This window comes from Taudactylus pleione, unplaced genomic scaffold (assembly GCF_031769625.1).
Source record: "Taudactylus pleione unplaced genomic scaffold, aTauple2 ptg000830l, whole genome shotgun sequence".
Classification (NCBI taxonomy): Eukaryota; Metazoa; Chordata; class Amphibia; order Anura; family Myobatrachidae; genus Taudactylus; species Taudactylus pleione.
Genome location: NW_028285232.1, coordinates 44,944 through 57,456, shown reverse-complemented (window position 1 = coordinate 57,456; position 12,513 = coordinate 44,944). Strand labels below are relative to the sequence as shown.

Below are 12,513 nucleotides of genomic sequence, written 5' to 3'. Positions count from 1 at the left end.
CAGGTCCCCCGTTAAGAGCGGTCCTTTGCAATCGAGGGACTTCTGGGTTTATTAATCAGCGCTCTCTCTGGCGGCCTTCTGTACATAAACGCACAATGACGCGTGTGCCGCAGAGGGTGCTGGGAGGACTCTATTGGATCCCTCTCAGGGGGAAGTGCAAAAAAAAGGCCACAGGCTTCTATTGGGAAATGCCATCTAATGATGGCTGTACCCACTGGGTCCACGCTCCGGAATGTACCGTATTCTGGAACGTGGGACATATGGAAATGCGGCCATTTCAGCCTTTAGTACATCCCGCCCTTAGGCACTACAAAATATATTGTCATGCAGGAAAACTCAGTTCTCTTTGTAACCAGGCTCAACAGGACAGAACCAAACGGCAAAGCTACGGGCTAAGGGCCTGATTCAGAGCCGTTCGCTATTTGTGGTCGTTCGTTCAAAAACAAGGGGTGGCTATTCAAATGATCCGTTCGCAAATTGCAGTCTGTTCCCACCTCTAAGTCTGAACAAGCGAGCAAAACATACGCTCGTTTATTTGATAAAAACGCCCCCTGGCCGCACGCACCATACGTCATGTCCGCTATTTATTAGATTAATCGAGTACATCGTACAGTGTATGAACTGCTCGCTATTCTGTGGTTGGTGTTTTCAACCGCTATTTTGCGAGCAGTTCTGAGTTAAAAAAAACCAAGTGACGTGGTCAATGACGCTGCTGTATTAATTATGCACTCCCTTAAAACGCCCGTTTTGACCTTTAAGCACGCCTGCGTTCGGATCTCCACTCCCCGTTTTCAAGCACCTTCCCCTGTTACCACCCACATACGCCTCATTCTGTCACTCAAAATAGCAGGCCCTCGCTATATTGCGTACCAACGATTTTCGGCCGCACTGACTGGTTCGCGCATGCGTACTAAAAACCGTACGCATGCGCAGATGTGCGAACATCGCTCGGAACGAGCGTACTGCCGCTAGCGAGTGGCTCTGAATGAGGGCCTAAATTCCTTTGCCTCGATTTTCAGAGCCGCTTCTTCATTGGTGGTTTCAGCTGCTGAAATGTGGTAAAATCCCCGAAAATGCCGGGAGAGCTGTCCTTTGTGATTTAAATCGCATTTCTAAGTACATACTGCGGTAATCAACCACGATATGTACCCGATAGGAGGTGGGATGTACCACTTTGTGCAAGCTGAATGGGTGAGCAGTGCCCTCACTCCCCTCACCCTGGTCCCTGGGGTCACACAACAAGCTGGTGCCTAGCGTAGCTGATTAGCTGTATGCCCTGATTATGGGCAGTAACGCCTAGTACTATAGGGTGAAATGATAGGGACAACCCTCTCTACCCACAGCGGGTATCTGAAGTATGACTGGGAAGACCTGAGGGCCTGATGTTGCCCAAGTGCGCATGCGCACGACGGAGGCTGCTCCGTCGTGCGCATGCGCGAGACCCGGCTAGCGACAGAGAAGCCGTCGCTCCGGGTCTCGCACCAAAGGGGGCATGCTGTCGATGGTGAGTGACAGCACGCCCCCTTTGGTGTGCGCGCCGGGGGCGTGGCAGCCCAGACGGAGGCGTTCCCATGGGAACGCCTTCCGTCTGGGTCCGGCCCCACTGACATCACTAGTGATGTCAGTGGGAGTGATTTTGGCTCTGATAGAGCCAAAAGCACTCCGGGCTTGCGGCCAACGAGACCCTACCGCAAGGGTCTCGTCGCAAGCCCGATGGTCGCAATGGTTTTGACCATCTTTTTGGCCGCTCACATAAGCTGTGGGTGGTCACCCACAGCTATGCGAGCGGGCAGGAGGCCGCTCCAATTTTAGTTAGGGCGGCCCTGATTCAGAGCGAGCGCTCTGGTCAGAGTGTCCGGCTCTGAATCAGGCCCTGAGTTACAGGAGTAGGAAGAGCAGGGTGGTGACCGGGGACCATGGGAAGACAGGGACTGTTATTAGGTGCCCATCTCTGGGTAGTAGATCCCTAAGGGTCCCCTTGTCCATTGCCCATGGAAGAGGCGGTAACATTGCTGATGGATAGGAGTGATGTCCTTATGTACTGTAAGCCATCAGGATGCTAAATCTTATATATAATTCCTGTCACATATACTGCATTATGTAAGACCATATATTCTGTATTATTAGAGATATAATAATGGTCAGAGAGATACTGCACAGACCCAGTATAAGTCGTGCCCATATGGTAGTCTCTGATAGGTAGTGGAACGCTGATATTACGTATATCCAGGTTATTTTCTTACATTTATGTCTCAATGAAAAGTTTAGCGTTACGCCCAGCAATGTGACCATACATCCTAACAATGGGCCTGATTCAGAGATGTACACGATGCCTATATTTACGCAGTTGAGCGATTATCGGTAAACCGTGCACGCATCTAAATCGCACTGCGCATGTCGCAAGGTACATTATCGTAGCTCGTAGCGACTTTTTACTCGCAGTGTGATTGCCAGGGAGCGTTAGCTGAAAGTAAAGGGGAATGGCGGCAAAGAACGCAGGGGTGTTGCGACCATTTGTGGGGCCTGTCACAGCCTGCGCCTGCGATCCCGTATGCAGTAAAAGCGGCTCTGGTGTCTTAGTTCCCGCGTCCATTTGGTGAGGCCATAGGTTTACTCAGAAGACCAAATATCGAATGATCTGCAACTGATGCTTCGTCATTGTACGCAGATGGGTGGATTTGCAAAGCTGCAGGTGGGCATCACCATACATCCCTTAGCGTCTGCGACATTTGCATATGTTCGCACAGCGGCTGCAATGGCATTAGCCTCCATCTCTGAATCAGGCCCATTATTTCCAGCAGCTATAAATGACGATACTGACCGCTAATAGACATGACTTGTAGCTCATGAGACGGATATGATTCCCCTTGTGCTGTCCAGTTCCTCTACAGGGGATCCTGGTAGACATCCAGGTGAAAGGCTTCGTGGCCGATGTGTCCGCCACCCTCAAGTATAAGAACCTGGAGGAGAAGGCGGTGGAAGCGGTCTTTGTGTTCCCCATGAATGAAGACTCTGCTGTCTACAGTTTTGAGGCCACCATAGAAGGGAAGAAGATCGTAGCGGACCTCCAGGAGAAGAAGCAGGTAATGAGGAAGACATGTTATACAGTCATTATTGGGTATGACCATGTTTATTCCTTGTTATAGTATTTCTGCCATAGAGACAATAACACAAAGTACATTATACTTCAAAGTCGTGGCATCACAAACACTTTGGCGTAGAACGTTATTACAGTCTTGTGTGCTGGAGAAAGGGACACAAATTATGGGAGAATCAAAGAGTAAATGATAAAATACAGAGGAACTAGGACTAAACATACAGGTGTATGACCAGAGAAACCCTAATTCTCCTACAACCCTGGTGTCACTAGTCTAAGTGATGAGGTTAGAACAGGGGTCCTCAAGGCACACTAACAGTCCAGGTTTTAAGGATAGCCATAGTTGAGCATAGGGGACTTAATTAGTACCTCAGCTATTTTGATTTAACCATCTGTGCTCAAGCCTGGATATCACTAAAACCAGGACTGTTAGTGTGCCTCGATGAACGAGGTTGGGAATCACTGGGTTAGAATCTCTTTCTTGCTCATCCTACTGAATGATCCTCTCTCTATTTTGGGAATTTCTTTCTTTCTGGATTAGTAGCGGGTAGTAAGTTGTTCTTCACATTCGTGTTTCTGAGCACAAGCTGGATTCTACTTGGATAGAGGTCACAAATGATGGAGCTTCCTCAGCCCTCACGTACTATGGGCTGTGTCTTTCTCTCTGTCTCTCTCTGTCTGTCTCTCTCTGTCTGTCTCTCTCTGTCTGTCTCTCTCTGTCTGTCTCTCTCTGTCTGTCTCTCTCTGTCTGTCTCTCTCTGTGTCTCTCTCTGTCTGTGTCTCTCTCTGTCTGTGTCTCTCTCTGTCTGTGTCTCTCTCTGTCTGTGTCTCTCTCTGTCTGTGTCTCTCTCTGTCTGTGTCTCTCTGTCTGTGTCTCTCTGTCTGTGTCTCTGTCTGTGTCTCTCTGTCTCTCTCTCTCTCTCTCTCTCTCTCTCTCTCTCTCTCTCGCGCTCTCTCTCTCGCTCTCTCTCGCTCTCTCTCGCTCTCTCTCGCTCTCTCTCGCTCTCTCTCTCTCTCTCTCTCTCTCTCTCTCTCTCTCTCGCTCTCTCTCGCTCGCTCTCGCGCTCTCTCGCGCTCTCGCTCTCGCTCTCTCTCGCTCGCTCTCGCTCTCGCTCTCTCTCGCTCTCGCTCGCTCTCGCTCTCTCTCGCTCTCTCTCGCTCTCGCTCGCTCTGTCTTTCTCTCTCTGTCTTTCTCTCTCTCTCTCTGTCTTTCTCTTTCTGTCTCTGTCTCTCTCTCTCTGTCTCTCTCTTTCTGTCTCTGTCTCTCTGTCTTTCTCTCTCTCTCTCTGTCTTTCTCTCTCTGTCTTTCTCTCTCTCTCTCTGTCTTTCTCTTTCTGTCTCTGTCTCTCTCTCTCTGTCTCTCTCTTTCTGTCTCTGTCTCTCTGTCTTTCTCTCTCTCTCTCTGTCTTTCTCTCTCTGTCTTTCTCTCTCTCTCTCTGTCTTTCTCTTTCTGTCTCTGTCTCTCTCTCTCTGTCTCTCTCTTTCTGTCTCTGTCTCTCTGTGTCTGTCTCTCTCTCTCTGTCTCTCTCTTTCTGTCTCTGTCTCTCTCTCTCTGTCTCTCTCTCTCGATTGGGAGTGCCTCTGCACCCCCTATCATCTCTACCACTGTCACTATTCCTATGGTGCATCCCTGATCCATCACATTTTCTCAGGTGTTACAGGGCTACGACTATCCTGTGTCACAAATAGCATTTTTAACTGTGATGGTCGGGTGGTATGGAACCCAGGTTTTGGCAGATGTTACCTGCGTCCATGGCCCAGTGTCATTGAAGTTCAAATGCACATGTGCAGATAACTAGGAGCCTTACTGAGTTTACATCCATGCCCTCTGCTTGAAATGTAACTAGCAGTCAGTGCTAGGTGATTTCTATCTGATCCGTGTACTTGTCCACACGCTGCAAAACCGAAAAATAATTTTTGGCTTATGGCCTTTGGCTTGTTATTTGACGTCTCATCTACTTCCTCCTCTGCTGACCTGTCCTTGCTGTGTACCCACCTTCAGGACTTGCAGATTGGACTATTCTTTTTCCTCACTCTTGCCTGCACTTTTTAATACTTGTAGACAGGTGAGCTATGCTTCTATCTCATTATATTATGGAGGTTGCTCAACTCCTGCTGCCGTATCTGAGGGTGTGTCTGCCACTGGATTTCTACTTTAAAATTTATGGTGGTAATATGCCAAGTACCTGTGACAGCCTGGCTATAGTGACTGACCTAATGGTTTTTCTGGTCACCATTACAGCTTGTTGCTTTACAGGTTGAGTCTCCCATATCCAAATATTCCGAAATACGGAATTATTTTGCCTTGACTGAGATAGTGAAACCTTTGATTTTTGATGGTTCAATGTACACAAACTTTGTCTAAGGCACAAATTATTAAAACTATTGTATAAAATTACCTTCAGGCTGTGTGTACAAGGTGTATATAATGAGATGCAGGCTGTGTGTATAAGGTGCATATGAAACTTAAATGAATTTCATGTATGTACATAAACTGTGTTTGAGCCATAAAATTACCTGCAGGCTTTGTATAAGGTGTATAGAATGAGCTGCAGGCTGTGTGTGTATAAGGTGTATAGAATGAGCTGCAGGCTGTGTGTGTGTATAAGGTGTATAGAATGAGCTGCAGGCTGTGTGTGTGTATAAGGTGTATAGAATGAGCTGCAGGCTGTGTGTATATAAGGTGTATAGAATGAGCTGCAGGCTGTGTGTATAAGGTGTATAGAATGAGCTGCAGGCTGTGTGTATAAGGTGTATAGAATGAGCTGCAGGCTGTGTGTGTGTATAAGGTGTATAGAATGAGATGCAGGCTGTGTGTATAAGGTGTATAGAATGAGCTGCAGGCTGTGTTTGTATAAGGTGTATAGAATGACCTGCAGGCTGTGTGTAATAAGGTGTATATAATGAGCTGCAGCCTGTGTGTATAAGGTGTATAGAATGACCTGCAGGCTGTGTGTGTATAAGGTGTATAGAATGAGCTGCAGGCTGTGTGTGTATAAGGTGTATAGAATGAGCTGCAGGCTGTGTGTGTATAAGGTGTATAGAATGAGCTGCAGGCTGTGTGTGTATAAGGTGTATAGAATGAGCTGCAGGCTGTGTGTATAAGGTGTATATAAAATATAAATGCTTTCTGTGTTTAGATTTGGTCCCATTCCCAAGATATTTCATTATGATATGCAAATATTCCAAAATACGGAATATTCCGTTATCCAAAATACTGTACCCCTAGTCCCAAGCATTTTGGATATGGGAGACTTAACGTGCATCTCATTGGCTCTATTTATTAACATTATTTTTACTAAAATAAAGTGAAAAAGGGGTGTGTTGTGTTTTCATACCCTTTTCACATTATTTTAGTATCACCTAAATCTACTAAACGGCAATTGGAGTAGAATTTGTAAAATTCTATGCAAAGCCCTAAAGATCACATATTTTTAGTAATCAGATCACATTTCCTATAATTGTAAAGGGAAATGTGATCTGCCTGAGATTTACTAAAAATAAAATGTGAAAAAATACTGGGGTAAGCCCTGTGATAATAACCTGGAGGTGGCGTTATCCAGAGTCTCCCCCGGTTCCCCGACTCCTGCTCTGAGCCGGCCCCAGTGATCAGCTGTGTGGTCTAAATAGATCACACGCTGATCACTGCTAAAAAAAAAAAATCGTAAAAAGAAAAAAACTTACCTGAGTCCAGGGCCAGTGATCGGTGCTCCGGTGATGTCCTCCCTCCGGTCAGCTGGTCTCCCAGCTCCTGCGCTGTGACCCGGTCAGCACGATTGGGGTCGTGATCGCGGGGGAGTAGCGGCGGCCGGTCGGCGCATGCGCGGACACCTTGTCACTGTATTTTTTCCCAAAAATACAGTGATAAGGCTGCGGAGGGGATTCGCAAGGGATTTCTAATGTGCCGGTGATATTAGCTGAATTCGCAATGCGAATTCAGTCGGTAATCTCTCACTAAAATCTGCATTTTAATGCAGATTGTAGTAAATAGAGCCATCATGTATTCTTATTCCCCAGGGAGAGCTTACTGGGCCTGATCCAGTGCCGCGCTCAGTGCCGATGTTCAGAGTTGAGCGATTTATTTGCTACTGCGCCTGTGCAAAAATCCGTTAACAGTCCTATGGCGTACGTGTTACATAGAGTGAACGCACCAAGGCTCTGATGAGACTGAGGCACACGGTATTAGAAATGTCTTAGAAAAGATCTGGGAGGTGGCAAAACAGAAGCACGGAGATGGTGTAACGTATGGGAGTGCCGCAGGTGTGTCTCTGCATTGTGTGCGCACACAGATGTATGAAGATGGTATAACGTATGGGAGTGCCGCAGGTGTGTCTCTGGAGTGTGTGCACACAGATGTACGGAGATGGTATAACGTATGGGAGTGCCGCAGGTGTGTCTCTGGAGTGTGTGCACACAGACGCACGGAGATGGCATAACGTATGGGAGTGCCGCGGATGTGTCTCTGGAGTGTGTGCACACAGATGTACGGAGATGGTATAACGTATGGGAGTGCCGCAGGTGTGTCTCTGGAGTGTGTGCGCACAGATGTATGGAGATGGTGTAACGTATGGGAGTGCCGCAGGTGTGTCTCTGGAGTGTGTGCGCACAGATGTACGGAGATGGTATAAAGTATGGGAGTGCCGCAGGTGTGTCTCTGGAGTGTGTGTGCACACAGATGTACGGAGATGGTGTAACGTATGGGAGTGCCGCAGGTGTGTCTCTGGAGTGTGTGCGCACAGATGTACGGAGATGGTATAAAGTATGGGAGTGCCGCAGGTGTGTCTCTGGAGTGTGTGTGCACACAGATGTACGGAGATGGTGTAACGTATGGGAGTGCCGCAGGTGTGTCTCTGGAGTGTGTGTGCGCACAGATGTACGGAGATGGTATAAAGTATGGGAGTGCCGCAGGTGTGTCTCTGGAGTGTGTGTGCACACAGATGTACGGAGATGGTGTAACGTATGGGAGTGCCGCAGGTGTGTCTCTGGAGTGTGCGCGCACAGATACAGAATCTCTAGGCCGTACTCAGGCAGATAATCTGCTTCTGCCATAGAGCTGGTGCAGGTTACGATGGCGACTTCTAAAGACGCACCTGGTGGTTTTACAGCGTCTATGGGCGCTGTGTCATGTACGAACCGCTGCTTATTCTTATTGTATTATTTTACTCTTGGTTTTGTTACCAGTCACTTTTCCTGCTGATTTACGTGTGTACCTGTCCCCATCAGTGACGCAGATATCAGGGCTGTGGATAACGGGATATACTAACCTATGGCATCCATATATGGTACGCCTGCAGTTATCTGCGCATGGCGTCATTTCAGGTCTTTTTCTTTTTCCTTTTGTTCCTGTTTGCTCCGAATTTCTGTAGAGCTGAAGGAAACAATGTAACGGGTATAATAAGGGCTGGGCTGCTTGTGTAAAGGTGCGGAGGTTTGTCTTCTACCCAGACAGCACAGGATATTACTATTGTGTATATTATATTATTGTATTATTATTATTACTACCTGCTTCTCTTCTAATGCCCGGAGGGTCGGGGTCATTGATATAATTTTTAACCCTTTTGGCTTTGCAAATTGTGTTTCAATGTTTATATTATTTCTTTATAGGTTTGGAAAAAACCTACAAAATTCAGGTTTAATATTTGAATAATTTAGCACTAAGATCCAGCTCTGTCACATTCCCCCCTGACAGCTCCGTAGCGGTAGCCGACCAGCCTCTGTATACAGTATCTCCTAAACATGTCGCTGCGCTGCGGCAACTGCTAAACGCGGAGGTGAAGATTAGGCTCTGAGCTTTTCCATTGCCGGATGCCGGAGCCTGATGTTTTGTCACCAGGGTTACTGCACTGATCTGTACAGATTGGGTATCTGTAGTGTATTTATTATCACATATGGCTGTTGTCTCTTCCTTCCCCTTCTGTTACAGATAAGTTGCACAGATTACAGATATGTACTAACGAGCAAACGTTTGGAATCGCTAAGAAATTTCTTGGGTTTTGAAAGATTTTATATATTTTTTTAAATTACGTTATAAATTAAATTGATTTAAAAATATGATATATCATTTTTTCATCATTCACATATTATTGCAAAGCCCCATTACCAGCAGCCATCACTCCTATTGTAAAACGCTCGCAGCTCATCCGTAATTACTCATTTTGTAAATGTTAATTGGTTTGTTAGAGCAACTTCTATATTGTCAATAAAGCAAGTAAATTGTCTCACCCTGGATTGCAAGATACAGCATTGCTTTGGCAATTCTAAAGTGCAATTCTGGGTTGACAAAAGTGCAAAACAAACCATTTTCTCAGGAAACGCCTAACTACACAGAAATGACTCCACGTGTAAGAGAGGGCCTCATTCAGAGTCAGTCTGGGCTGCGTCTCCCCCCCCCCCCTGGGGCTGCGTCTCCCCCCCCCCTGGGGCTGCGTCTCCCCCCCCCCTGGGGCTGCGTCTCCCCCCCCCCTGGGGCTGCGTCTCCCCCCCCCCGGGGCTGCGTCTCCCCCCCCCCTGGGGCTGCGTCTCCCTCCCCCTGGGGCTGCGTCTCCCTCCCCCTGGGGCTGCGTCTTCCTCCCCTTATCGTATTTGGCTGAGAGGAGACCGGATGTGACTGGGGGCCTGACTTCAAGGACAGTACTGAAAAGGCTAAAAATCGCACACACTAGAATTATATGAAAGTTAATGGTCGGACTGTACAATAATAAGTACCCATGTGGCCGGGGACATCTGTATTGCTCTGCAAAGGAGAGGCAAACAGATTTATTTTCAGTTTCTGTACTTGTATATGTGCAGGCTTCCTCTTCCGCTGAATCAGCCTTTATAGAACGCGGCTGACTTGTCGGGTATAGTGACTTATTAAGCACCGCTCCTCTCTTTTTCATGACTTCACTAAATGGGCGTGTTTTTCACAGTTGCAACCAATCGGAGGCAGTCATCATTAGCATCTTTGCCGTCATCACTATCAACACTTGAATTGGGGTCTAAGCTGAGGGAAGTCAGACCTCTCCAAGAGGCTCTTTGCCTTAACTTGAGACTGCACGCCCAGAACACGCCCTTACTGTACGCTCGCTGTGACTGCACGACCATTGCGATTGCATTCACGCCCCCTTTCTGTGATTCCATGCCTATTTTGCCCCAGTCTCAGCCCCCGTGTTGCAGCGAGTCTCCAGTCAGACTTAAAGAAAGAAGTGGTTGAGAAGTCTCAAACTGCATCACTCTGAATGACGCCCAACGTTAGTAATTAGCACATTGATACTCTTCCTCTGATGCATTGTAACACAGTATCAACCTCTAATTCCAATATACTGTAGCATGTGATTCCTCTCAGTTTCTTGGGTCACCAGATAATAACCCTCCCTCTCACCCCTCTTAGGCAAAAAAAACCTACGACGAGGCCATGAGTCAGGGGCAGCAGGCGTTCCTCCTGGAGGAAGACGAGAGCTCTGCCGACATATTCAGCTGCAGCGTTGGGAATCTACCCCCTGGTCAGGAGGCCGAGGTGACCCTGAAATACGTGCAGGAGCTGCCTGTGGAGGCGGATGGAGCTGTGCGCTTTGTGCTTCCTGCCGTCCTCAACCCCAGATACACCCCAAAAGGTACAGCCGGAGAATGAGCGTTTCCTCGTGCCAGAGCGTAAGCTCACAGTCATGTCTCATATCAGTAATCAGTAGTCTTATAGTTCATTGCATACATTACACCAATCACAGACATGTATCACCATCCTCAGCTTTGTTGCCATATCTAACGTTACTTGAACACTTAGGGGTTAATCCTTTTAGTTACGAGTTGGCTCATGTCACAAGTAAGTGCAGCTATATGAGCACCTACTGTACCTCCAGACTCGCTGATTCAGTTTGTAGCCTCCTTGGGCTGCTGCGTATGAAAATAAGTGAGTCCTGGGCGATAACGAGCCACTAGGGGGGGCAGGTGAGTTACGGTACTGTGGCAGAATTTCTCCACCATTGCAACAGCAACTCGCTCCCCTCACACCTAATGGGATTGACCCCTTATACTGGTCAGTCAGGATGGAGGATAGGAAAGGCTTATGGATAAAGGTCAACAGTAAAAAGGTCAACAAGCAATAGGTCAACATCAGATGGTTGATAGGGACAATAGATCCACAGGTACAAAAGGTCAACATTGGTTTAGGTCAACCGGTACAAAAGGACGACATGTACAAAATATCAACATGGGAAGGGCTGACACAAAAAATGGTCAACATATTTTTGAGGGTTTTTTTTAGGGGGTTAGCCAGAGGTTCCAGGTTTTAAGGATATCCATGGTTGAGCACAGACGGTTAAATCAAATTGACTGAGGTACTAATTAAGTCACCTGTACCCAAGCATGGTTATCCTTTAAAACCTGGACCATCAGGGTGCCTTGAGGACCGAGTTTGGGAACCTCTGGGTTAGGCAGTTACCGGAGGGCTAGGATTGGGAGCTAGGAGGGACGATTAGGGTTGGGCCTAGGGGGGACGGTTAGGGTTGGGCCCTAGAGGGGATGGTTAGGGTTGGGCCCTAGAGGGGATGGTTAGGGCTGGGCCCTAGAGGGGACGGCTAGGATTAGGCGCTATGAGGGACGGCTAGGATTAGGCGCTAGGGTGGACGGTTAGGGTTGGGCCCTAAGGGGGGCGGTTAGGGTTGGGCCCTAGAGGTGAAGGTTATGGTTGGGCCCTAGGGGGGACAATTAGGGTTGGGCCCTAGGGCGGGCCGTTAGGGTAGGGCTCTAGGGGGGGCCGTTAGGGTAGGGCTCTAGGGGGGAGCGTTAGGGTTGGGCTCTAGGGGGGACGGTTAGGGTTGGGCCCTAGGGGGGACGGTTAGGGTGAAGATTAGGGTTAGAAAAAAAATGTGTTAACCATTTTTTTGTGTCAACCTTTTGACCCTGTCGGCTTTTTGTACCTGTCATCCTACATTCGTGTTGTTGTTTTGTTTTTCAAACTTTTGCAGCTGTTGAACTATTGACTGTTGACCTTTTGGTGTCAGCCTATACACTGTCAACCTTTTTATTGTTGAATTAATGATCCACACCCACTAGGAAAAACCCAGAGTCACCTGGTGGAGAATGACTGACTGATTATTCCCTATAGTAGCTGTGAGTCTCATTGTGTGTGAGGGGACATTACTCTGGTCACAGGCATCACCTTCCTCTCTGGGAGAGGTCACAATCCCTCACACTTATCTGTGGCAGCTCTGAGTTGTCCTGAATAATGGTCCTAGCACAGCAGGACAGAGAGTAACATCTGAACTGATCATTACAAAACTAAACGCACTAAGAATGTCCTTGTGTTTGTCTCAGGCATAGTAGTAATAAATATCTTATAGTCACGTTTAGCAGGAAACTTACATTTTTGTCATTGTACCCGGAGCTGAGCACTGTACCGACCTGTTCCTCCAGCACATTGCTGGCAGCCATTTTATGCC

The 12,513-nt window shown here is 47.6% G+C and overlaps 1 protein-coding gene across 1 annotated transcript in view; it reads left to right on the top strand.

The window, feature by feature from the left end:
- Nucleotides 1-12,513, top strand: part of LOC148474559 (von Willebrand factor A domain-containing protein 5A-like) — a 49,535-nt gene that overhangs the window by 16,221 nt on the left and 20,801 nt on the right. Inside the window, exons 3-4 of the mRNA XM_088458414.1 lie at nucleotides 2,881-3,083; nucleotides 10,467-10,689. Coding sequence (XP_088314540.1) covers nucleotides 2,881-3,083; nucleotides 10,467-10,689 — 426 coding nt within the window. The remainder of the gene's footprint in view (nucleotides 1-2,880; nucleotides 3,084-10,466; nucleotides 10,690-12,513) is intronic.